General features: G+C 41.1%; 1 protein-coding gene and 1 long non-coding RNA gene across 2 annotated transcripts; both read left to right on the forward strand.

Moving 5' to 3' along the window:
• Nucleotides 1–27,994, forward strand: LOC307144632 (serine/threonine-protein kinase pim-1-like). Its single transcript, XM_079847179.1, has 6 exons — nucleotides 1–125; nucleotides 287–381; nucleotides 557–607; nucleotides 990–1,347; nucleotides 26,297–26,431; nucleotides 27,839–27,994. The coding sequence occupies exons 2-6, from the start codon at nucleotides 352–354 to the stop codon at nucleotides 27,937–27,939; spliced, it is 675 nt and encodes a 224-aa protein (XP_079703305.1). The 5' UTR covers nucleotides 1–125; nucleotides 287–351; the 3' UTR covers nucleotides 27,940–27,994.
• LOC307144341 lies at nucleotides 12,883–13,553 on the forward strand. The gene is made up of 3 exons (XR_013818727.1): nucleotides 12,883–12,927; nucleotides 13,026–13,100; nucleotides 13,240–13,553. It is a non-coding gene; the product is annotated as an uncharacterized lncRNA (long non-coding RNA).

The raw sequence follows: 27,994 nt of genomic DNA on the forward strand, positions 1-27,994 counted from the left end.
AGACCCGCTCGAGTCCAGGCCGACAGACCCGCCCCGCTCGAGTCCAGGTCGACAGACCCCCCCCGCTCGAGTCCTAGTCCAGGCCGACAGATCCATAGTCCCGCTCGACTTCATACGGAGAGACAGTGAGTGTTTATTATCACTCTGATTCATCTCCATTTCAGCCTGATGCTTCTGGCTTTAGTTTAATCTCTACTCCTGTCGGTTCCTCACCTGATCTCAGGTGTGTTTGCTGCTGGAGTTCAGTCTCATGCTGTATATTAACATGCTAACGTGTGTTTTTCAGTATATTTTAAAGCTCTTTATGAAGTGGGACGGAAACTGAAATCCAGAGGCGATCGCTGGGATTATATGGGATTTCGAATCTCGGATGACAAACGAGTATGTTGCTCAAACTTTTCCCCTCTTGTTTCCTTCTATCTTTAGTCTTTCAGTCCTGACATAAACATCAGTGTTTACAGTTTTGATCAGAAATGTAAAGATTGTAGATTACCATGCACACAAACAAAAATGGATCAGATTACTTACGTTTGCAACAATTTTCTTCATTTTTTAGATGATCATCCGTTGTATTAAGAAGAGGCTGCCTAAGAAGCTGGTGGAATTGGTAAGTTGACAACTTTATTCTTCATGAAATTCTCCAAGAACCGTTTTATTAAATTGTAATTTGGTAATTGATACACCTGTATGTACAGTATAAGATATAGTTGAAAGCCTAGAAACATCAGTTGTAAAGTACATTGCTTTCATTTTTAATTAACTCTTTAAGCCCAAAGTATGTTGTTTAGCCCCCCCCCCCCCCCCCATTCCCAAATATATTTAAGTAATTAAATTAATATAAACATGCGATTAATCAACTAATGGCTTGAATGAATGACTACTCTTTAGTCAGGGCAGCCCAAGAGTTTACTTTGAAAAGCTCACAAGATGGAAAATGAAGTATCCTGGGCCTTTAGTCAACTAAACTTCTGACAATCTCTTTTCTTTAGCCTGAGTGTCCCTTTCCTATGAGTCGAGAGGCAGCTGCAATGTTGATGCTACAAAAGTCTCCAACTAGCACACATATCATACAGTTATATGGCATGTATATTCTGAAAGATGAAGACGTCCTGGTTCTGGAAGATCCATATCACAGAATGACCTTGTATGAGTTCTACCAACAAAACCGAGGTTCCCTGACGGAACACGCAGTGAAATACATCGTTCGGCAGCTCGTTGTGGCGCTGCAGCACTGCCTGGATCATGGTGTTTATCACAAAACACACATGATGAACGTTCTCATCAACCCAAACACCCTGAAAGTCAAGCTGACGAACTTCGGAGGCACACTGTTCTTCGAAGAAAGACGTGAGTCAGCTTCTCGACACCGTTCACTGTTGATGTGTTTGATGATGTTTTACTAAACACTGGAAATGTATTCTTACAGGTGATGATGAACCCATACTCTACACAGCGATCAGAGAGTACGCTAAGTGGGTCCCGTTTGACGACACACGCATACTGTTTGATCACCTGGTCACAAGAATAGGCCATTGGTTTTGGCAAAGGTCACGTCTGTCCAAAGGTGAGACCAACAACAAGAACGAAATGGAAATAGCATTGCTTAAAAAACATATAGAGCTCAGTAAAATTATTAGTGTCAATGATGAGCAAAGTGTAAAACACAGCGGACTGACAATGAATGTTTAGCAATGAATAAATGTTCATGGGCATCCAGAGAATATCATAGTAACAGCAATAAATGCTGTGTATTTAATGGTAACATGACCTTACATGAACTACATTTCTCAAAATCTGTTTATGAGTGTCTATAAGGACAAACGTGACTAATCAACTGTCTTTTGAAAACTTTGACAGAATGCCTGGATCTTCTTGAGAAAGTTAATGAAAAAAAGTCACGGATCACCTTAGATAACATTTTACACCATGACTGGTTTAAAAACCCTTCAAAGAGATGAAGATGTTGTCCTTCCACGTTTTCCAGCGTCCCCTGATGGATTGCCGTGATTAAAGCTTCTGCCTGCCCGATTGCCTCCGTACTAATTTGTCTCTGAAAATTTCTATATCTCAAAGGCCTTGGGCCATTCTGTGTGATTGTGTTTGTGGATGTTCTGCAAAGCCTCTTCTATCAGGGTTTCATAGAAATCTATCAGGGGTTCGATTGCTCCTGTCTGATCGATTGCTCCTATCTGCCTCATTGCTGCTGCTGAGTTGGCTTGCGTCTGTAAGCTTCGTATATCTTTCTGTTTTGAATCATTATTTACTATCATTCCTTGTTGTTTATACTGCTAAATATAGCTTACTCAACATCACACTGAAAACTCAACAAGCTACTGAAGGAGATGCTTCCAGAGGTCATAGATCCTCTTCTTAATATCATTAATTCATCTTTGTCATTAGGATACGTACCAAAAACTGGCTATGATTAAACCGCTTGTTAAAAAAACGCAACTTGATCGTACAGAATTAGTCAATTTGTAACGATGAGGTAGGAACAGGGCAGAGAGAGAATCCACATGCAACACTGACTTTAATAAAACAAACAGGTAATCCAGGGCAAATAACAGAACAACGGAACTCAGGACAGGAACAGGAAACAGTTACAACGACCGACAAACAACAACTGAAGCACAGAGGTTTAAATACAAAGGCAAACAAGCTAGACAAGATATAAAGGGGGCATGGTAAATAAGAAACACCTGGGAAGACTAATCAACATAACGGGGAACTGCTAAACATGATAAGACAGGGGAACATAGACATGAATCGTGACATAGCCCCCCCTTTAAGGAGCGGATTCCAGACGCTCAGGAAAACAGTCCAGGAGGGTGGTGGAGCAGAGGCGGACACGGGGGCGGGATGGGGGGCCAGGCCCATGGAGTGGAAGAGGAGCAGGCAGTGCAGGCGGCCAGGGAGGAGACGACCCTTCAGGCGGCCATGGCACAGGAACAGACATCGGCTCAGGAACAGGAACAGACACCGGCTCAGGAACAAGAACAGACGCCGGCTCAGGAACAGGAACAGACACCGGCTCAGGAACAGGAGCAGACACCGGCTCAGGAACAGACACCGTGGCAGCGGCCATCTTTGCTGAGGGCTCAGGTTCAGGCGTGTCGGCGGCCATCTCTGCTGAGGGCTCAGGCGACGTGGTGGTGGTCATCTTGTCCGGAGACACTGGCTCGGCAGACGTGACGTGAACAGTCTCTGGCTCGGCAGACGTGACGTGAACAGTCTCTGGCTCGGCAGACGTGACGTGAACAGTCTCTGGCTCGGCAGACGTGACGGGACGAGGCTGTGGAATGAGGGCTTATGTGGGAGTACCACGTTTCTCCTCTGTGATCCCCACAGCATAGACAGAACCACTCAGTTGCAGGGCCAAGTAAATATAAAATCCTAAAGTCCAATGGGGATTGTGCAGTGGCATGGCTGACCCGAGTGGCTCTGATAGTCCCCCTCTAAAAAAAATCATGAGGCACAGAGAGTCCATAGAAGTTACATTTGCCAGATCGATAAAGTCTCTTACGTATTCCTCGATGGGTCGATGTCCTTGACGGAGACACATAATCTGTGCTGCTGGATTCATGGTTGGTCGGTCGTTCTGTAACGATGACGTAGGAACAAGGCAGAGAGAGAATTCACATGCAACACTGACTTTAATAAAACAAACAGGTAATCCAGGGCAAATAACAGAACAACGGAACTCAGGACAGGAACAGGAAACAGCTACAACGACCGACAAACAACAACTGAAGCACTGAGGTTTAAATACAAAGGCAAACAAGCTAGACAAGATAACAAGGGGGCGTGGTAAATAAGAAACACCTGGGAAGACTAATCAACATAACGGGGAACTGCTAAACATGATAAGACAGGGGAACATAGACATGAATCGTGACACAATTACAGGCCGATCTCGAATCTACCTTTTCTGTCAAAGATACTAGAAAAGGCGGTATCCTCACAACTATGTTTCTTTTAAGAAAGAAGTGATATCTGCGAGGATTTCCAGTCAGGATTTAGACCGTACCATAGTACTGAGACTGCTCTCATTAGAGTTACAAATTATTTGCTCCTATCATCTGATCGTGGTTGTATCTCGCTATTAGTGTTACTCGATCTTAGTGCTGCATTTGACACTATTGACCACAACATTCTTTTAAATAGACCCGAAAATTATGTTGGCATTAGTGGAATTGCATTAGCATGGTTTAAATCATACTTATCTGACCGTTATCAGTTTGTAGCAGTAAACGAAGAGATGTCTTATCGATCACAAGTTCAGTATGGCGTACCACAAGGCTCAGTACTAGGACCGTTGCTGTTCACTCTGTACATTAGGAAGCATGGCATTAGTTTTCACTGTTATGCCGATGATACTCAGCTCTATATTTCTTCACGCCCTAACGAAACTTACCAATTCACAAAATTAACGGAATGCATAGCTGATATAAAAAATTGGACTAGTAATTTCCTACAACTTAATTCTGAAAAAACAGAGATTCTAATTATTGGACAAAAAACTACCTCACGTAATAACCTAGAATACTGTCCAACACTTGATGGCTGCTGTGTCAAGTCTTTGTCGTCGGTTAGGAACCTGGGTGTACTCTTTGATACCATCCTTTCATTTGAAAGTCACGTGTCTAGTATCTGTAAAACCACATTTTTCCATCTTGAAAATATATCTAAATTACATTACATCATATGCTCTCATTGACAAATGCGGAACAATTAGTTCATGTGTTCATAACATCAAGACTAGATTATTGTAATGCTCTAATGCAGTGGTTCTCAATCCTGGTCCTAGGGACCCACAGCTCTGCACATTTTATGTGTCTCCTTTATCTGACACACCCAGTTCAGTTCATAGAGCTCTTTCCTAACGAGATGATGATCTGAATCAGGTGTGTTAAATGAGGGAGACATACAAACTATGCAGAGCTGTGGGTCCCCAGGACCAGGATTGGGAACCACTGCTCTAGTGGGTGGTTGCCCTGCACGCTTAATAAACAAACTACAGCTGGACCAAAACGCAGCATCTCGAGTTCTTACCAGAACCAGGAAGTATAACCATATTAGCCCGGTTCTGTCAACAGTGCATTGGCTCCCTATTAAACATTGTATACATTTTAAAATATTGCTGATTACTTACAAAGCACTAAATGGTTTAGCTCTGCAGTACTTGAGCGAGCTCTTAACGCATTATAGTCCTTCACGTCTATTGCGATCTCAAAATTTCGGCCAGTTAATAATACCTAGAATATCAAAATCGACTGCTGGTGGTAGATCCTTTTCCTATTTAGCACCAAAACTTTGGAACAGTCTTCCTACCATTGTCCGGGAAGCAGACACACTCTGTCAGTTCAAAGCTAGACTAAAAACACATCTCTTTGACCTAGCATACACATAAAACATTATTAGACTTCTATAATTCCATATTAGGCTGCATAGATTAGGTCAGCCGGAACCGGGAACACTTCCCATAAATCCTGATGTACTCGTTACATCATAAGAAGAATGGCGTCTATGCTAATATTAGTCTCTCTGTTTATACCGAGGTTTACCGCAGTCTGCCGGATCCAGGCCGTATCCAGATCAGATGTAGGACCTGCGCCTGGACGCGACGACAACGCAGTCCTGAAGTGTCAACTAGTCTCTCCTCTTCCGCCGGATCCAGGCCGTATCCAGATCCGATGAAGGACCTGCGCCTGGACTCGACGACAGCGCAGTACTGAAGTGTCAACCAGTCTCTCCGTTTACTGAAGTGAGGTGGACCCCGACCGTATCCAGATCAGATGGTGGATCTGCATCTGGACCCAACCATGACCTATCCCTGAAGTGCCAGCCTCATCAGCCCGGTGAAGGCCTCATCGACACGACCAATCTGACTTCTGACCTGTAACGCTGCCTGGATCATAATCATACACTGTTCACTCGTTGGCCAGAGGAGAACTGGCCCCTGACTGAGCCTGGGTTCTCCCAAGGTTTTTTTCTCCATTCTGTCACTGATGGAGTTTTGGTTCCTTGCCACTGTTGCCTTGGCTTTTGGCTTGCTTAGTTGGGGACATTTAATATTCAACAATATTATTGATCTGCCTTATTTAGGGTGGACGATGATGCAATTTTCTTCTAGAAACAAACTTTGTTGTATTATTTTCATGTTATCAATGTGAAGCTGCTTTGATACAATCTGTATTGTAAAAAGCGCTATATAAATAAAGGTGACCTGACTTGACTTGACTATTTGATTGTCCTCACTCAATGGCTGGTTGTTAAGTGGTGTCCGCAAAATAATATAGAATTCATAGACAATTGGAAAAGTTTTTGGGGCAGACCTGACCTGTTAAAAAGAGATGGTATTCATCCCTCCTGGGATGGTGCTGCTCTTCTCTCTAGTAATATGGCACATAGTCTTAGACCTCAAACATGAATTGGGGCTCAGGTCAGGAAGCAGACAGACTGGCTAAACCGACCGTCTGCCAGCCGTCTCACGTCACCAAGGTCAGATAAATCCCATCACATAGAGCCTCTTTCACCTAGATATCATCATATAGAGACTGTGTCTGTTCCAAGAATTAGAGTCACAAATGATTTGCTCTTATCATCCAATCGTGGTTGTATCTCACTATTAGTGTTACTCGATCTTAGTGCTGCATTTGACACTATTGACCACAACATTCTTTTAAATAGACTCGAAAATGTTGGCATTAGTGGAATTGCATTAGCATGGTTTAAATCATACTTATCTGACCGTTAATCAGTTTGTAGCAGTAAATGAAGAGATGTCTCATCGATCACAAGTTCAGTATGGCGTACCACAAGGCTCAGTACTAGGACCGTTGCTGTTCACTCTGTACATGCTACCATTAGGAGATATCATTAGGAAGCATGGCATTAGCTTTCACTGTTATGCCGACGATACTCAGCTCTATATTTCCTCATGCCCTAACGAAACTTACCAATTCACAAAATTAACGGAATGCATAGGTGATATAAAAAAACTGGATGACTAGTAATTTCCTACTACTTAATTCTGAAAAAACAGAGATTCTAATTATTGGACAAAAAACTTCCTCACGTAATAACTTAGAATACTGTCTAACACTTGATGGCTGCTGTGTCAAGTCTTTGTCGTCGGTTAGGAACCTGGGTGTGCTCTTTGATACCAATCTTTCATTTGAAAATTACGTGTCTAGTATCTGTAAAACCGCATTTTTCCATCTTAAAAACATATCTAAATTACGTCATATGCTCTCATTGACAAATGTGGAACAATTAGTTCATGCGTTCATGACCTCAAGGCTAGATTATTGTAATGCTATTATGGGTGGTTGCCCTGCACGCTTAATAAACAAATTACAGCTGGTTCAAAACACAGCAGCTCGAGTTCTTACCAGAACCAGGAAGTATGACCATATTAGCCCAGTTCTGTCAACACTGCATTGGCTCCCTATTAAACATTGTATAAATTTTAAAATATTGCTGATTACTTACAAAGCACTAAATGGTTTAGCTCTGCATTACTTGAGCGAGCTCTTAACGCATTATAGTCCTTCACGTCTGTCACCACTAGGGCCGAGGACAACCACCACTCCGGAGGAGCTACACCAAGACACACCAAAAGCCAGACAACAACGTTATGTAAAAACTTGATTCTTTTTATTGAATATAAAAACACTTTAAAGGAATGTCACTGCCCCAGAACTCTTCATAAGGGCCACTCATCGGAACGGGGCTTCAGTGGAGGAAGGCTCAGGTCAGCCGCCAGTTGATCATCTCCTTGCACGGATTGGTACAGGGGGAAGGGGAAGGGACAAGGGACGGATGCCTTCGATTAAGCAACAGCAGGGACTGAGAAACTCTGCTCACAGGACCACAATAGAAGAGGGAGGGGAAAAAGGGACGAGGGACAGATTGGTCCAAAGGCCAGGACCTTCAGATGGCAGACAGCAGGCCAACGTAAGTAATGAGTAGGACACAGGAGGCTACAGGTAAGGATCGACAGACGGTGAATTTTCTCTTCTCACAGGACAGCATCAGATAACAGTGTCAGCTCTCTTTCACAGGACAACAGGGATTGGACGGAGGACCAGGACCTTTTTGGTGGGGAGCAACGAGCAGTATATAATAGGCAGAAGGCAATAACCGTCCGATCAAATGCAGTAGTCAGCAGTAGGTGACGGGCAGGGTACAAGGGACTACAGGTGGGTGGCAACAGACAGTGGGCTTTCTCTTTTCACAGGACAGCATCAGCTAACTGGGTGTCACCTTCCTTTCACAGGCCAGTGGCAGTTGGAGTGCAGCGACGGATAATAGGATCCCTCACAGGACAGCGATGGCAGCATGCGATGGCGGATAGCAGTTTCTCTATGTTCACAGAACAGCAGTGGTGAGTACAGAATCCAGCAGTTAACAACTGAGTCTTCTTACCACAGGACAGCGATGGCATCATGCAGCGGCGGATAGCAGTTTCTCTATGTTCACAGAACAGCAGTGGTGAGTACAGAATCCAGCAGTTAACAACTGAGTCTTCTTACCACAGGACAGCGATGGCAGCATGCAGCGGCGGATAGCAGTTTCTCTATGTTCACAGAACAGCAGTGGTGAGTACAGAATCCAGCAGTTAACAACTGAGTCTTCTTACCACAGGACAGCGATGGCAGCATGCAGCGGCGGATAGCAGTTTCTCTATGTTCACAGGACAACAGTGGTGAGTACAGAATCCAGCAGTTAACAACTGAGTCTTCTTACCACAGGACAGCGATGGCAGCATGCAGCGGCGGATAGCAGTTTCTCTATGTTCACAGGACAACAGTGGTGAGTACAGAATCCAGCAGTTAACAACTGAGTCTTCTTACCACAGGACAGCGATGGCAGCATGCAGCGGCGGATAGCAGTTTCTCTATGTTCACAGAACAACAGTGGTGAGTACAGAATCCAGCAGTTAACAACTGAGTCTTCTTACCACAGGACAGCGATGGCAGCATGCAGCGGCGGATAGCAGTTTCTCTATGTTCACAGAACAACAGTGGTGAGTACAGAATCCAGCAGTTAACAACTGAGTCTTCTTACCACAGGGCAACGATGGCAGCATGCAGTGACGGACAACAGTTTCTCTATGTTCACAGAACAACAATGGTGAGTACAGAATCCAGCAGTTAACAACTGAGTCTTCTTACCACAGGACAGCGATGGCAGCATGCAGCGGCGGATAGCAGTTTCTCTATGTTCACAGAACAGCAGTGGTGAGTACAGAATCCAGCAGTTAACAACTGAGTCTTCTTACCACAGGACAGCGATGGCAGCATGCAGCGGCGGATAGCAGTTTCTCTATGTTCACAGGACAACAGTGGTGAGTACAGAATCCAGCAGTTAACAACTGAGTCTTCTTACCACAGGGCAACGATGGCAGCATGCAGTGACGGACAACAGGTTCTATATGTTCACAGAACAACAGTGGTGAGTACAGAATCCAGCAGTTAACCTCTCTTCAAACCGCCACGCACGCTCACTCGTTCCCAACACACGCTCAAATAGTCACTTGATTATCCACCGCAGCTGTTGCTCATCAACATGACAGGCCGCCGGAACCGGCCTGGTGTTACACCGGAACTGTTTCCCCAAGGGAACTCGTTCCGTTCATCGTAGTTCCTATTCGTCACCCGGTGACACGTCTATTGCAATCTTAAAATTCCGGCCAGTTGATAATACCTAGAATATCAAAATCGACTGCTGGCGGTAGATCCTTTTCCTATTTAGCACCAAAACTTTGGAACAGTCTTCCTAACATTGTCCGGGAAACAGACACACTCTGTCAGTTCAATGCTAGACTAAAGACACATCTCTTTGACCTAGCTTTCACATAATACATTATAGACTTCTATAATTCAATGTTAGGCTGCATAGATTAGGTCCGCCGGAACCGGGAACACTAACGGGTACTCGTTACATCATAAGAAGAATGGTGTCTATGCTAATACTAGTCTCTCTGTTTATCCCGAGGTATACCGCAGTCCGCCGGATCCAGGCCGTATCCAGATCTGATGAAGGACCTGCGCCTGTCGCGACGACAACCCAGTCCTGAAGTGTCAACTAGTCTCTCCCCTGTGAAGGCCTCCCTCCCCTCCCTTTACCTCTCTACAGATAAAGCGTTGTCGGGATAATTCCGGTTCGCGTGGCTACGCGGAAGCGATAATAATTCTGTATTATAAATTTTAAGGCCAGACAAGTAGTTTGTTGAGGGTTGGTTTGTAGGGAAGGACTACACGCCTGCGCACATTTATTCAAATGCGCATACCTATAGATTGAACTCGTAATACGCATGTGCACGCCATCAGCGTTCTCGCGGGTTCGCGTTTTTGAAGTTTACGCAGAAAGAACTTTTCCTGTTAAACAGTTTTCTGTTAAAACGTGTTAGTGGCCCCTAAGTTAATAACTAATGATCGTTGCGACGAAAGTAAATTAATCAAAACTAACTTTAGCTGGACAATAACTTTATTCTAGAGCTGCTATAGACCTTATGTAGCCCCGGCCCTTTTCAGCGCTCCGCTCGTTGTCTTTTGACTTCCGGTCTGTATTTTCACAGCGATTTTCACAGCGATGGTCGACTGACATTTGTTAAGTCATCTGCTTTAAACATCACAGTCCTCATGATAACTTTCGTTAACTTTAAGTAAATCCACTTCAAAAGCTAATTACTCCTGGACAGCAATGCCATAGAAATATACAGAGCAACTGCACAAACGGAAGTTAAAAGACAATATTCTAAAGATGGCGGCGCCCCCGTTTCTCTGGCGCATAAGGTCTATAAAGCCAAAACAATCTCTGTTACTTTAATTTCCTATTATCAATGTAAAGCTGCTTTGGAACAATCTACATTGTTAAAAGCACTATATAAATGAAGATGACTTGACTTGATATACATTATTGTCCATGAGGCAGATTCTGTCCATTATGGCTGGCATTAGCAAACATCCCTATTTAACAAATTAATGGAGGACAGAACCCATATTAATCACATCTAGAGTGCATTCACCTCTAGCAACTACTGTAGGAAGGATGAATAAGAACCTGGAGGTCACTGTAAAGGACTGTAAATTGCTCCTGTCTGCCTCGTTGCTTCTGCTGCTGTTGCGTCGGTTTGCGTCTGTAAGCTTCGTATATCTTTCTTTTTTGAATCATTATTTACTAATATCATTCCTTGTTGTTTATACTGCTAATGCTAAATATAATTTACTCAACATCTCACATTAACCTGACATCGCTAGCTTCAATCTAAATCGTTATTGTTAGCACAACAGGCTTGTAATTCGCTAGCCTGTTAGCGTGCCATCCGTCCGCTCTTTATTTTTTTTATTTTATTTTTTTTCTCGCGCGCACTCGCACCTTTTACGAGTTCATCAAACATCTTAGGTGAGTAGGATCAGTCAACAAACACGGTGAGTCATGTCATCTTCTCCTCTTATTGTTACTTGCACCTCATGTAACATGTTTAGCATAGCCTTTTCTGTCAGCACAGGATTTACATGTGATAAATGCAGGGAGATAGTCAAGCTGATGGGGAAGATTTCAGAACTAGAGACACGCATCCAAACTTTAATCAAGGATAGTAATCATGCAAGGGCTTTAGATACTGCTTTGGATGCGACTAGCTTAGTGAACTCTGTACATTGTACGGTTCCGGCTGAAGTAGAGCCCATACAGCAGGGCAGTTGGGTGACGGTGAGGTGCTGTAGTCACAGGACAAAACACCGCTCTTCCATTCCGTTTACAACTTCAAATAGATTCTCCCCACTCAGTGAAACACCCACTGAGAATCCTGTTGAATGTGCCCTAGTTATTGGCGATTCTATTACACGGAACGTGAAAATAGAGACACCAGCCACCATAGTCACATGTTTGCCGGGAGCCAGAGCGCCTGACATCAAAGCAAATTTAAAAGTGCTGGCTAATGCTAATCGTAAATTCTCTACGATTATTATTCACGTCGGCACTAATGGTGTTCGACTCTGCCAGTCTGAGATCACAAAAATTAATGATAAAGAGGTGTGTGAACTCGCAAGTACGATGTCAGGCACTGTAATTTGCTCTGGTCCCCTTCCTGTTTGCAGGAGTGATGAAATACTTAGTGTCAGGTTTAGAGATGAGTCAGACAGGTGAGTAGAATAAACAGTAGTTTTATTTGGAACAGAAGCACGGAACCATCAGATGAGTTGATAAATGAACTTAGCTGGAGAAATAACAGAATGCTTTTGCAGATGAAGGTAGACCAGGCTGGTAAACGGAGGATGAAGGAGATCAGCGGTGATAACAGATAGTAAACAGGTACACAGACTGAAGATGAGTATCACAGGTAAGTTGAACAGGTAAGTCCTGAGAGTGAGTCTTGCATGTCTTGGTATAGATGAGACCAGAGAGTGAACTGAAGGTGAAGTGGTGTTATATAGGATACTGATGATGATGAGGTGTAGGTGAGGTGAATCAGTAATCAGGGGAGAGTGAACGAGTGGATGGAGTGTGCAGATCTGGTGAAACCCTGACACTTAGTAGATTGTCCTCACTCAATGGCTGACTGTCTAAGTGGTGTCCGCAAAATAACATAGAAATCATAGACAATTGGAAAAGTTTTTGGGGCAGACCTGAAATGTTGAAAAGAGATGGTATTCATCCCTCCTGGGATGGTGCTGCTCTTCTCTCTAGTAATATGGCACACTATGGCAGCTGCGGACGGTGAGATAATATATACATGCTATCTTCCTAACTTCTAAGTTTTCTAACTTCCTAAGAAAACAAATAAAATATTGCATAAGTGGCTCACATGCGTGTTTATGTTTTGTGTGCTAGAATCGTCATCCCAGAGTGCTTTATTTGACTCAGAAGTGGAGCAGGGACCGTCTACTACACTTCCACTGCTAACGTCGACACCCGGTATGCAAAAAAATATACAAAATACACCACAGAAGTATTAAATATTTTGTTAGTTTCTTGTCAGTATGTAATTATGTCTTAATATATGTTTATTACAGAGAGACATGACGGCCCTGGAGATCTGACCATAATAAGAGGAGGATCACATCACATTCCACAAAGGACTAGACCAGGTATTTTTGCGTTTAATGTACCTGCTAAATATATGTAACAAACTTTACAGTTTGGCATACTGTATGTGCTATACCACAATCTATAATCTATCAGAAGACATCCCAAATATCCTGCTTATTTTTGTGTCTGCTTTTACAGAGAGTCGCAAACGCAAAGCTGCAAATTTGGCATCAAGGGAGTGTATGCGGGACATAACACAGCAACAGATGGAAGAAGAGCGGGAGCTGAGAAGAGAAGAAATGAAGAAAGAAATGATGATGAGACGAGAGGAATTGGACTATGATGCACAACTCAGATGGGAGGAGATGTCACAAAAGACAGAAAGAATCTGAGTCTTTTGCATCAGTCTTCAGTAATTTGACCGCAGCCCTTCTCCAGAGGAAGTAGATGGACAAAACATCCATCTTTCTGTTTGCCTTAATGCCTTAAAAGTTTTTTGTGTAAATAGTAGGCTACTTCTTAAAATCACCTGCCGTTTCGTTTGTGTGCACATTTGTAATAGTACTTCTCAAAAGCACCTGTTTTTGTTTCATGTGTATGTATGCACATTGTATAAGCACCTTTGTATTTTTGCACTCTGATGTGAACTTAATATATAAATAAAGTAATAGCTGTGCTATTTTCATGCTTATTAAGGGGCACATTATCAAGAGCAAAATACACATTATTATAGTAAAATATTATACACATATATTATAAGACATATATGTAAAATGAATGTTACTTAAATACATTATTAGTAATTCATTGTTGGTTCATGTTAGTTCACACTGCATATATTTTATCAAAAAAAAAAACTTTAGATTTAAATAATTAGTAATGTTTGGCATTTACATTAACTAAGATTAATACATGCTGTGGAATAAATGTTCACTTTTTGTTCATATTATATAATGTATTTAAAATGACAACACAACAATCTCTGCTAGGTATCACTTACATGAGTGTGAGTGATGTCTATTTTGATAGACATGACATGGAAAAGCTTAGTAAATACAAATCTTTATTAAATCCATACAAACATACCAAAAAATATTGAACAAATAACATAAAAAATCGGAAAGTTTTTCGAGAGCATGTGAGAAGGACAGTTGTGACAAGGATCAAGTTGCATATAAGAGCACTGCACTTTTCTGTAGGTTTTATGACAGAGCTGGAGTGAGTGTGTGCGCGTCTGAAAGTATCAAGCAGTCTCCCAGCTTGGAGGCCGTACCATGAAGGTAGATGAACAAACTCGGGGTTACAGGATTCGTTTTGAGTTGACAAAACCAAACCGATGCAATCAGGCTTTATTGGTTGGTACCATGATGCAGCTCATCAACTTTCTCTGTCAACTCAGGCTTTTATCCTTAAAGCTACACTGTGTGATTTTTCCCCCATCTAGCGGTGAAATTGTATATGACTACCCAGTGAATATTAGTTTCTGTTCCTTTCAATTCCGAGGGCGTTTTAACTCCTACGGTGGCCGTATTATTCCAAGATTAACATGGCTTCCAGTTATCGACTTCGTCCATGACAATAAACAATAATATGTCTAAAATGAATAAAACTACAGGACAGATCGTCAGGAGGTAAACTTCACCCTTGGAATCGGCTATCCCAGCATAATCAGTTTAGGCTAACGTTACAATGTGTACAAAGTAAAAGCAATTAAAAATAACTCAAATTTACAGTGTCCTTTTTTTATATAGCTTAAATTGCGCCTTTAAAACTATTCATCACCTGTGATCCGTCGCAGCACAGATTTATGTACCTGTCGAGAAGAAAGCAGGCAACTTCGGCGTCCGTTTTAAAATCTTTGCTCCTCATGAGCTCTTTCCATCTGGGAAAAGTTACTCCAATATCGACTTTTGGTCTTGCTGATTGGCCTGTCGCGTTGACGTTTTAATTCTCTCTTTCAAATGTGAGTGAACACGCACACACACACACCACACTATCTTTCAAATCTGCCGGCAGTCCAGCAGTCGCGACTCGCGAGTAATCTCCCCCTTGCATTCGTCATGGTGTCACTGAGTGAAAAACGCAAAAGGCGAAGCTTGAATTTACAGATATGTCCCTCTTTGGCTAATGTAGTTTCAAGATGGAGGGGCAACATGGCGACCGGCATTCGAACCCCTCACCCGTATGTACTGTCAATGGCAGATTTTAAACTTACGAGAATACTTTATTACTTGAAAGAAGTAAATATACATTAATGAGCACATATATTTTTGAAAGAACTAAGTGTTTTTTGCTAAGAATCAACTAAAAAAATTACACAGTGTAGCTTTAAGCTATGATTAGCCTACTCCACGAGTGCGTACACATAACAAAGTGACGTTGGCACCGAACAACCAATCGCGTTCGATATGGATGGAGCAAGAGCGATATATTTTTCCATGGAGGAGCAAGGGATAATCATTCAGAACTACGAAGAATTTAAACATGTATTTTAAGCTCGAAGCAATACGGTCTCTGCTGCCAAAGCAAGAGAAGACTGTTGGAGAAAGACTTCGTTAATGTGTAATTTAAAGTGTAACTAAACCCTAAACCAACTTTTTTTAGTTAATGATCTGTAAGAATGGGGCTTTATTAATGCTGTTCATTGATTCGAGTAACTTTTTTGACAAATGGGTATAAAGTGTTTTAATTCTACAATATATTGTGTAAAAACATCTGAGTGCTGCCCTCTTCAGGTTGAACGGTGGCTACTGCAGTTGAAATTTCCTATTGGATGTTTGCGGTACTGCGTGACGTAAGCAGGTTCCAGCTCACCACGCCCTTGGTACGAGCTACCACGCATAGTATAGAGCTGGTAAGTCTCGCCCATCCGTAAAACCCCAAGTGGACCTCTAGGTTGAAAAATCGTCAATGCAAGTGAATGGGAGAAACTAATTATTTTCTGGTCCCGTTTGAATTGTGCCATGAATGTGAACATATGTTGTCTGTGAATTTTTTATATAATTTTTTCATGTTACGAGTTTGACAGTATATTGTACGATTCTTTGGCTAGCAGTTGTGGAAAAGACATAACGAGAAAGACTACATGTCGCCTATGTGACGTCACCCCATAACACATTTCCCTCCACTTGTCAAATCACGGTGCTAATGCTGCGATAATATATGGAGACAGATCGAGATGCCTGTGTGTTTTGTACCCAAATGTCACCATTCAAACCAAATCGGCTGTTCTTTCTTCAGATTCGCGTCGAAAGCAGCGAAGAGTTGTAGTCCACAAAGTGCTCTCACACAAAGTCTAACCGTATCAAACTTCTACCCGCTAAATTGTAGCATTCTTTACACGAAAAATTATATAAAAAATTCACAGACAACATATGTTCACATTCATGGCAAAATTCAAACGGGACCAGAAAATAATTATTTTCTCCCATTCACTTGCATTGACGATTTTTCAACCTAGAGGTCCAGTGGGGTTAGCGGAAGGGGCGGAAGAAATACAAACAAGGGCAATGTGCCAAATCATACCCAGGCCACCGGGATTTCACTTTTCCCGGCTGCTCCCGATGGCCGGTCCGAGACTGCCTTATAATTTAGCACAGACTATTAATAATAAAAATGATGGCACTTCGGGTGAAAAATGTCGTCCTGTGTTCCGTCTTTTAAACTTCTCCTCAAACGTGCATGCAGTGTAAATGAAGCAGTTAGCCTACATCAATGAAATGATAGTAAAGTTAGTCCACGGCCACACCCCCGTGCTAATGGTACCGCCCCCGGCACAAATTACAAGACGAAAAATGGAAAAATAGAACATCGGTTAGATTTCATTTATTCGAATGTTTGTTTCTGAAGTCACAATTTAGCAAAAGTAAAATTGAAAAAGGGGAGAAAAAGGCAAATATCCATTGATAATGTAACTGGAAAAACAAGAAAAATGAATGTCTGGTTTCAATTTTTCATTTTTGCATTTGCAATGTATGGTCTGAAAACTGAATTGTGAAGCGTTACACGGACCTTACGGTTTCGAATGATGTCATATTATCTGTATGACTATAAATAACAGAGTATTAAGTTATTTCCCAGCAGTGGAACAAATCCAAGTGATGGCGCTGGCGCATCGCGCGCTCTCACACAACATAGTATCAGTTCTGGCGTTGCTTCATATCACAGACTGCTCATTATCAAAATAAAACACAGTCAACCAAACATATAAAAAGTTATTCTGACTAATTTAATTGGTCTGTTGTACAATATAAAGGGAAAGCTGTGCCGCACACAGTCCTACTTGTTATTCCAAACATTTCCCTTGCTGTGAAGATGCTGATTTAAATAGCCTACGTGTATATTGGTACTCGACTGAAGTATGAAGCCTTTTTATTTGTATTATAATATAATATATTAAAATACATAATCTTCTGAGTTTTATGATGTAGGCCTTACGTGTTTTATTTTAATTAAAATGTATTATAATTTACATCTCAAAAGGATGCGCTTTGTGCATTCTCTGACATTACATTTATTTATTTAATTAATATTGAGTATCAATTGATGTCAAACAAAACTGTGTGTTATTTTCTCTGGCAACTAAACTTCCAAAATAAATAATAATAATAAAAAAATAATAATAAAAAAAAAAAACTTCCCAAGCAAAGCCATTGTGCGTTCTCTCCGCGCTCCGCAGCTTTTCCACACAGATTTTGAGAACTGGCCAGCTAAAAAAAATAGGCCAAAGAAGTAGACTAACGGCTAGTGTCCGGGAAATGCGAGGTACATTCATATATGAAATAAACATAACTGATTTTGTCTACACCTAAATACATTTCCAAGGATCCCCTAATAATAACAGTGATTAAGCCCAAATGTGGGTGGGGGTAATGAACACAATATGTTTGTTTGTTTTTTTGCCCAAATGGTCTCCACTCTATGCATTTTGTAATAATACAGCAACATTTTTTAACTGACTGTATTTGCCAGAAAATAAGTCGCATGCACCTGAGTGCAAGTCACACCGGATCATGTTGAGAGAGAAACGCGCGCACGTCACATCGACATTAAAAAAAAAAAAAACACATTTTAATATTATAGCCTATTCAGCAATAGTGTATAAGACCTGTAAATAAAATACAACATTTACATGATAAACACTATTAACATGTAGGCTATGTGTTGCCTATTTTACTTTCCCTTACTGTATGACAAATCCTTAAATGAATGCAGAAAACAACAAGAATGAAAAATAAGTAGCCATGTATAATAAAATAATATACAGTATAGGCAACATAGCCTATAAAAATAGCCCATATTGTGCCCTTTATTACAAACAACATTTAGCCTATAAACACTAAGCCTAAACAAATTTATTTAAATCGAAACGGTCGCGCATCTCTCATTCAGTCAAAAGTTTTCATATTTACAATGTGGATGCTAACTATTAATATAAAGAAGGCTTCAAATCAGTCGAGTCCCAAAATACACATATAGGCTAAATCAGCGTCTTCACAGCAAGGGAAATGTTTGGAATAACAAGTAGGACTGTGTGCGGCACAGCTTGCCCTTTATATTGTACAACAGACCAATTAAATTAGGCAGAATAACTTTATATGTTTGGTTGACTGTGTTTCATTTTGATAATGAGCAGTCTGCGATGCGCGAAAACTACTGCAGTGCAGCCAAAATGCTCTGTTCGACTTATCTGAGATCCTTTACTCTTCCCTGTGGATGACCTGTGACCTACTTTCTGTAAGATCTGAATTTTTGAGACTGAATTTTAGAAAACTGAATTTGAAGTTCCGAATTTCTTCATCTTGAAAACTTGAATCTGTATTTTTTTAAACTGAATATTTGCAGTATAAGAATTCAGAACAATAAAACTAGCTGTTTGAAAATACATGTCTATAAAATTCAGCCATAAAAACATTTCAATTTGTTAAATTTCAAATGTTCAATATTCGTTTAAAAAAAATAAAATTCAGACCTATTTAAACTACCACCTAAATTAAATTTTATTAGATTTCACTTGTAAATAATTCAAATTTACACAATTCAAATTCAAATCAAATTGTCATATTTTAAGCTCCATACCGTCACAGGCAGCGCGAGCTCCATATGACGTCACAGGCCGAGTTGTTCAGGTCAGTGCAGCGATTACCAGACTCAGAGTTATTAGTCAAACAGTGTAGAAATTCAGACTCAGAGTACAGTGATACAGTCCAGGATCTGCAGAGAGCACGATGTCTGAACACTTCCCAGTGGATGAGGAGATCTGCAGTGCAGTGTTGGAGGAGCCGCTGAGTGGCGCTGTTGAGGAGAGAAACACAGCAGAGGAGTGTGGAGCTCCTGCTCCCCCTAGAGTCGCGTGGGGGAACAACACCTCAGGTGCTTTCACACACACACACACACACACACACACACACACCAGGGCCCGGTTTTTCAAAAGGTTTAATCCGGATAAAATTGATCCGGATTTAGTAATCCTTTTTTTTGCGATCCGTGATCACGTAATCCAGCTTACTTTTGAGCCAGTTTTTCAAAGCAACATCGGATTGGATCAATCTGATCCGGATAGGAACTTTTCAGGATCACCAAATCCTGTTTACTAGAGCCTTAAATGGAACCAACAGTGTAGCCTACTGGCTTAGCAAAGAACAACAGTTGGCAAAACCGGTGGCCACAAATAACCATTGTTTATTTTAATTTTAAGAAACAGAAACACTGTAATAAACAGAAACATTTTACTTTCCTTATTTTGTTATAATGTTAAATTGTAGATTTTGTTGTTTTACCATATCTCATTAGATGTGACATGCTTCATATATGCTTCAAATATGAGGAAATGTATATATCATCAGTAAACATTGATTTTGTGATCATTCACTTAAAAAAAAAAACTCTCTGGTTTTATTTGGTTCGAAAAATCACAACTGAATCCACCCTTCTGATGGGATCAGGATAATCCTGTTTTTTTGGATCAAATAGATCCCAAACCGAGTTCAAAGTTCTGAAAAACCCAAAGGGCAGGTTTGATCCAGATCAAATTTAAGATCGGATTACATGATCTGATCTTAGTTCAGAATCCCTCTTTTGCTTTTGAAAAACCCATTTCCAAGATTTGATCCAATCCGTGATCCAAAATCCCACTGGATTACTTTTGAAAAACTGGGCCCAGGGGTCTCATTTATAAAGCGTGCGTACGCACAAAACGGGGCTGGAAACGTACGTACGCCAGTTCCCACGCAAAGGTTGTGATCTATAAAAAACAAACTTGACGGGAGAATGGCCCTCATTTATCAAAAGTGCGTACACCAAATTTCCAGCGTACACCTGGCGTACACCCAAAACCACGGTGACTTTGAGATTTATCAATATGGACGTTGGCGTACGGCACGCTCAAATCCTACACCAGCTCAGGAGGTGGTGTACGCACGTTTTGAGTGCGGGAATGCGCAGAAAAACAATTCCTAACACCACAAAACGCACTGACAAACTAAAAGATATAATATATTATGACCCACTGTAAAAAAAACAACAACATAGTAATTATAAACTTAAGTGTTTATTTTTGTGCAACATGGACTTCAATGTTTAATTTGTGTGAATTTACCAAAGCATTTGATTTGTAGGCATATGTATTCCTTAAGTTGCGAGCCTGTGCGCTTTACCTGAAGTTTCAAGCCTTGTTTATACTTTCGCCTGGCTCCGCAGCGCGAGTCTCCGCAGACTGCGCGCGCACCTCCCCAAACGGACGAGGTGTTTATACTCGACGCGCTCGCCGTTACTATTCTTTGAAACGATGGTTAGGCCAGGGTTAGGCCCGGCAGGTGTGCACGGACTGGGTTTAGTAATGAAAGGCTTTCAATGACCAAAAAAATAATTCAGACTGACAAAATAATAAAAATGTCATTCTTCTTATTTTAAATAATAATAATAATAATAATACAAATAATAATAATAACGACATTCTTCTTCTAAATAACAATAAGCGTCATTAATAATAAAAATCTAGAAATCAATTTTGTTTCTTTCCACTTCCCTTTCGCTTTCTCTTTCTCAAAGAAGTTTCTCTTCTTTGCCGTCTTCCGTGTGTCCATGGCGTAAAATGAGGGCGTGGGGGAAGCGGAGACTTGAATATATAGGGGCGTGTTATTCTAATGACGATCGATTTCAGCCGCGGCATTTATCAAGGGCAGGTATTGCGTACACCAGAATTTCAAAGGTACGCACAGCTTCATAAATCAGGCGATGAGAGGAGTGTAAGCATAATCTTACGCCAATATATACGCCCGTTTCTACGCAAGAATGATAAATGAGGGCCAATGTGCGCACCTTTAAGCAAACTTTGAGCCGTGCGTACGCACATTCTGGAGACAAAGGGAATTGGCGACACCGATGGTGAGCTGGAGTTAAGTGTCTTTTTGGTCACTTTTAGACAGAAAATCTAAAGAAAATTAAACATATACAGAAAGATAATACAAATATATAATACAAATATAATTTCACTCACCAAGCCTGTCACTTGAAGCAAATATCCATCCCTTCTTAAATGTCCGCGCCAGCGAGCGCGTTGGGCCGTTTAGTGAAACTGACGCAAATAACAGTTTAAATAAATAAAATAATGATTTAAACTATGTTTTACTTCTGATATAAACATTTAGATTAAATATGCCATTCAAATTAATGGAGTTAAGCACTTAAACATGAAATCATTACTGAGAAGTTACACCATTTTTATATTCAAATTCAGTCAATAGAAATATTTGTTGTGGATGCGATGTTTTTGAACATTTTTCCTCTGGCATGCTGTGTTTTAATGTTTTAACCACAGAGATAATTGCTTATCATGATAATACCAGATTGTCTGAGAAAATAGTTTCGTGCAAATAATGCCCAAGGCCTATCTGTTTCCATTAAAAATATAAATCAATTAAAAATACAATTCGGCCAGTGGAAAAGATTGAGAAAAACTTTCTCTGAAATGTATTTTACACTATTTGATTAAACAAGGCAAGGATAGGCAACTACTTGATTTTTATTAATGGAATGTGTCTTGTACCGTTAAACGTTATCACGTGGATGAATAATCATATGCAAATGATGATCTGCATAGTAAAACTAGGCGTTGTAAGCTCCATATATGGTTAATTCGGGGAGGAGACACATGTGCACACAATCTTCCGCTGACTGGGATTTATAAAGTGAATTCTGCGCAGGTTCTGGCGTACGAACGGTTTTATAAATCTGAATATTTTTTTGCGTACGCCATTTTTGGCTTTCGGGCGCACGTACACTTTTAGTAAGGTTCCTACGCACAGTTTTATAAATGAGACCCCAGGGCTGCCAACTGACACGCAATTGACACTTTTCACACGCTCTCACGCCACACATCCATCTTCTCACTTTTGATATGAAACAAATATGAACCGCTCATATTCTGACAGTTTTATTGAGAAATTCACACAATAAATACTGTTTTGGCGCTTGTAAATGTGACGTGACAGATCGCTGGCGCACGTGAACCGATCATCTCTTACTCTTACTACTACTAGTTAATAGTAAATAAACACGAATGAACGATAGGTATGTTGAAAGATACAGTAGGCTACAACTTACCGGAATGTTTACAATGTTTACAAAATCATTACATGTTGCCCTAATTTGCCAAACCAGATTCCTCAGCAAATATGAAGATCCTGTCAGACCATTGGCATGCTCAGTTTAATGAGTTCGAGAGATTACCATCCGGTCTGAGATTTTGGATGACAGTATTTATTTATTTTTTAATTCGGGGGGAAATAAATCCATGGGATAATAAAAGTCAACAAGAACACATAAATATGCAAATTAGATACAGTATATTGATACATTTTATTGAATGGGAATGACATTTATGGTCATTTTACCCGAATATGAATAAAATATCCTTTTTCAAAAAAAAAATTCCCCCATTTGTTTTGAACTAGTGTAACCTCTGCGTAATGTCTTCTGCCTGAAATAATCTCTCGGATCCCGTCAGGTTTGTGGTAACAGCAGGTTTATTCCACATCTGCATTAATGACAAAGGACAACATTGTAGAATAGTCATCTCATGTGGACAAACAGCGCATACTCTGTCTCATGGAAAATCCTCCGTTGCTTTTAGGATTACTGTATGTACTTTACTTTTGTGTAGAGTAGTACATACAGTAATCCTAAAAGCAACGGAGGATTTTCCATGAGACAGAGTATGCGCTGTTTGTCCACATGAGATGACTATTCTACAATGTTGTCCTTTGTCATTAATGCAGATGTGGAATAAACCTGCTGTTACCACAAACCTGACGGGATCCGAGAGATTATTTCAGGCAGAAGACATTACGCAGAGGTTACATTGGTGCCGTGACCCGGATTCGAGACCCGCACGGAGCAGGGTGTGAAGGACCCGGTGAGAGGGGTTACATTGGTGCCGTGACCTGGATGGGAGTTAGGTTTAGGGGGGTGAGTGTAACGGAGGCCAGCTAGTAGTCGCTGTGCGAGTAAACCTCACTCCTCTGATCTCAATAGGTGCTCTAGCGACAGACGCTAGAGGCTGCAGTCTTTAGCCTCCTTGTTAGAGCGCCTGACTCTCATGCCGGAGACCGGGGTTCGAGACCCGCACGGAGCGGGGTGTGAAGGACCCGGTGAGAGGGGTTACACTAGCAACATAAAACATGTAATCTGTGCTAATAAAAAACGTTTCTAATCAATTTTGTTGTTTGCAGAAAACCACTCAAAATGGATGATTTTCCATGCTGATGTCTTGAGAGTGTGGAAGGCTGGGAAACGGCTCTTCCAAACCAACGAAACCCAAGTGTGTGCTTTTGTGCCGTCGCAGGAGCTTCCACACACACCCAGTGTCGAGCCGACAGACCCGTTCGAGTCCAGGCCGACAGACCCACTCGAGACCAGGCCGACAGACCCGCTCGAGTCCAGGCCGACAGACCCGCTCGAGACCAGGCCGACAGACCCGCCCCACTCGAGTCCAGGCCGACAGACCCACTCGAGTCCAGGGCGACGGACCCGCTCGAGACCAGGCCGACGGACCCGCTCGTGTCCAGGCCGACAGACCCGCTCGTGTCCAGGCCGACAGACCCGCCCCGCTCGAACCCAGGCCTCTCTCAAGTCCAGGCCGACAGACAGTGAGTGTTTATTATTATCACTCTGATTCATCTCCATTTCAGCCTGATGCTTCTGGCTTTAGTTTAATCTCTACTCCTGTCGGTTCCTCACCTGATCTCAGGTGTGTTTGCTGCTGGAGTTCAGTCTCATGCTGTATATTAACATGCTAACGTGTGTTTTTCAGGATCGGTTGAACCTCTTTATGAAGTGGTAAAGAAACTGAAATCCAGAGGCGATCGCAGTGATTATTTGGGATTTCGAAACCCGGATATCAAACGAGTATGTTGCTCAAACTTTTCTCCTCTTGTTTTCTTCTATCTTTAGTCTTTCAGTCCTGACATTAACATCAGTGTACAGTTGTCATGTAAAGAAATGTAAAGATTGTAGATTACCATGCACACAAACAAAAATGGATCAGATTACTTACGTTTGCAACAATTTTCTTCATTTTTTAGGTGATCATCAGTTATATTAAGAAGAGGCTGCCTGAGAAGCTGGTGGAATTGGTAAGTTGACAACTTTATTCTTCTTGAAATTCTCCAAGAATCGTTTTATTAAATTCTAATTTGGTAATTGATACACCTGTATGTAGACAGTATAAGAAATAGTTGAAAGCCTAGAAACATCAGTTGTAAAGTACATTGCTTTCATTTTTAATTAACTCCATTGCTTTCATTTTTAATTAACTCTTTAAGCCCAAAGTATGTGGTTTAGCACCCCCCATCCCCAAATATATTTAAGTAATTAAATTAACTAGTGCAAAATGCCCGTGCAAAATCAGTTTTTGTGTGTGTTTTTAGTAATTGTTGGCTTGGTGTGTTTGAGTGCTCATTGTTACAATTACACAGCAAAAGTTCAGTGACATTTTTATTTGTGCATGGTAGAAAGCACACAGTGAACTCTGAGAAAACGCTACGCTTGAGCAAACAGTTTGTGAATAGGCTACTACAAATGATGCCCGTGAAAGAGACTGTGAACGCATTGAATATGATATGTTTAGTTGGTGAATAGCATAGGCTACTATTACACAGTTAGCGATAACGTGAAGCGCACCAGAATGAAATATAATATTCAGAAATAAACAGTGTAGCTGACTTACAGATTCAGTTAACATCCACAAATTAATAAGCGACGATTCAGGGGGCAGGCTACACAGTGAACTCAGAGAAAATGCTACGCTTGAGCAAACAGTTTGTGAATAGGTTACTACAAATGATGGCAGTGAATAAAATATAATATTCAGAAGTAAACAGTGTAGCTGACTTAATGACAGAGTGTTTATGTCAAAATGTTTATTTTTAAACCACAACCTTCTTGGGGCTTCTTTTACCGATATATTTAACGATATCTTTTGCATTTCTAATCCAAACAACGTCAAACTTGGCACTGCACTTTCTCCTGCCCGTAGTGAGACACCTGTCAAGTTTGAAATCCATCGGATTTACGGTTCGAGATATATGTGAATAAGTCAGACAGACAGACAGACAGACGTTTCTGTAATTTATAGATAGATATAAACATGCAATTAATCAACTAATGGCTTGAATGAATGACTACTCTTTAGTCAGGGCAGCCCAAGAGTTTACTTTGAAAGGCTCACGAGATGGAAAATGAAGTATCCCGGGCCTTTAGTTAGGAGATTAGAGATTAGTTAGGAGTCAACTAACCTTCTGTCAATCTCTTTTCTTTAGCCTGAGTGTCCCTTTCCTATGAGTCGAGAGGCAGCTGCAATGTTGATGCTACAAAAGCATCCAACTAGCACACATATCATACAGTTATATGACATATTTTTCATGGAAGATCAAGACGTACTGGTTCTGGAATATCCACATCACAGAATGACCTTGTTTGAGTTCGTCCAACAAAACCGAGGTTCCCTGACGGAACACGCAGTGAAACACATCGTTCAGCAGCTCGTTGTGGCGCTGCAGCACTGCCTGGATCATGGTGTTTATCATGACACACACATGATGAACGTTCTCATCAACCCAAACACCCTGAAAGTCAAGCTGACAGACTTCGGAGACGCACTGATTCTTGGAGAAATACGTGAGTCAGCTTCTCGACACCATTCACTGTTGATGTGTTTGATGATGTTTTACTAAACACTGGAAATGTATTCTTACAGGTGCTGATGAACCCATATTAAACTCAGCGGTCAGAGAGTACGCTGAGCGGGCCGTGACTGACATACGCAAACTGCTGGATGCACTGGTCCCAAGAAAAGGCCATTGGTTTTGGCAAAGGTCACATCTGTCCAAAGGTGAGACCAACAACAAGAACGAAATGAAAATAACATTGCTTGAAAAACATATAGAGCTCAGTAAAATGATTAGTGTCAATGATGAGCAAAGTGTAAAACACAAGCGGATTGACAATAGGCACGTTTCCATTACAGATTTGCGCAAAACTTTTGTGATTTTTTTTTTCTCTAAATGTCGACAAAAAACTATTGCGAAATGACGGCGTTTCCATTAACCAATGTTATGTAACTTCATTTTTTCCTCTCGCGATGAGTAAAATCATTTCAAAAACCAAGGCAACGGACGTTGGTAGGTTTATGTACTATATCCCAGCCACTGCACTGGACATTATTATTAATAGAAGGAGATGTATGTGTGTTTTCCAAGAATTAAAGCTACACTGTGTAATTTTTTAAGTTGATTCTTAGCAAAAAACACTTTGTTCTTTCAAAATGAGCTCATTATGTGCTCATTAATGTGTAATTACTTCTACCAACTAATCAAGTATTCTCGTAAGCGTAGAATCTGCCATTTAGAATACATATGAGCGAGTCGCTCGAATGGCGGCAGCCATGTTGCGCCTCCATCTTGAAAATACATCAGCCAAAGAGGGACATACCTGGAAATTCAAGCTTCGCCTTTCGCGTTTTGACACTCAGTGGCGCCGTGACGAATGCGAGGGGGAGATTACTCGCGACTGCCGGCAGATCTGAAATAATACGGCCACCGTAGGAGTTAAAACGCCCTTGGAATGGGAGGGGCTAGAAACTAATATTCAGTTGGTAGTCATAAACAATTTCACCACTAGATGGGAGAAAATCCTACACAGTGTAGCTTTAATGGTAAGGAACGACCCTTATTATACTTGTGAGCGGCACATATGAGGTGTTTCTGGGTGTTTCTCCCTCAGATCTGCTTCGAGGTCTTTGATTGTGGCATTTATTTGAGGTTTAGAATCCATTATTCCTGTAATTATTTTGTCTTATATTAATTTAATAAAGAACTCTGTCTCGTATTCTGTCCAAACACACCCCGTCATCTACGTCAGCTGACCTGTTAATGCGCAAAAAACGCTTCCATTGCAGTTTTGCGAAATATTTATTTTTCGAATTGCCTGAAAAACCCCCTCATGTGAGCGTAAAACTTTTTTGCGATAAATGGGAAATTGACGTGAAATTCCATTGGTCGTATTTTCAATTTGCAATTTTAATTTGCGCAATTAGAAGTGTAATGGAAACGCGGCTAATGAATGTTTAGCAATGAATAAATGTTCATGGGCATCTAGAGAATATCATAGTAACAGGAAAAAATGCTGTGTATTTCATGGTAACACATGACCTTACATGAACTACATTTCTCAAAATCTGTTTATGAGTGTCTATAAGGACAAACGTGACTAATCAACTGTCTTCTGAAAACTCTGACAGAATGCCTGCATCTTCTTGAGAAACTTAATGACAGTGGGTCACGGATTACCTTAGATGCCATTTTACACCATGACTGGTTTAAAACCCCTTCAAAGAGATGAAGATGTTGTCCTTCCACGTTTTCCAGCGTCCCTGATGGATTGCCGTGATTAAAGC

This window comes from Squalius cephalus (assembly GCF_949319135.1).
Source record: "Squalius cephalus genome assembly, chromosome: 17".
Lineage (NCBI taxonomy): Eukaryota > Metazoa > Chordata > Actinopteri > Cypriniformes > Leuciscidae > Squalius > Squalius cephalus.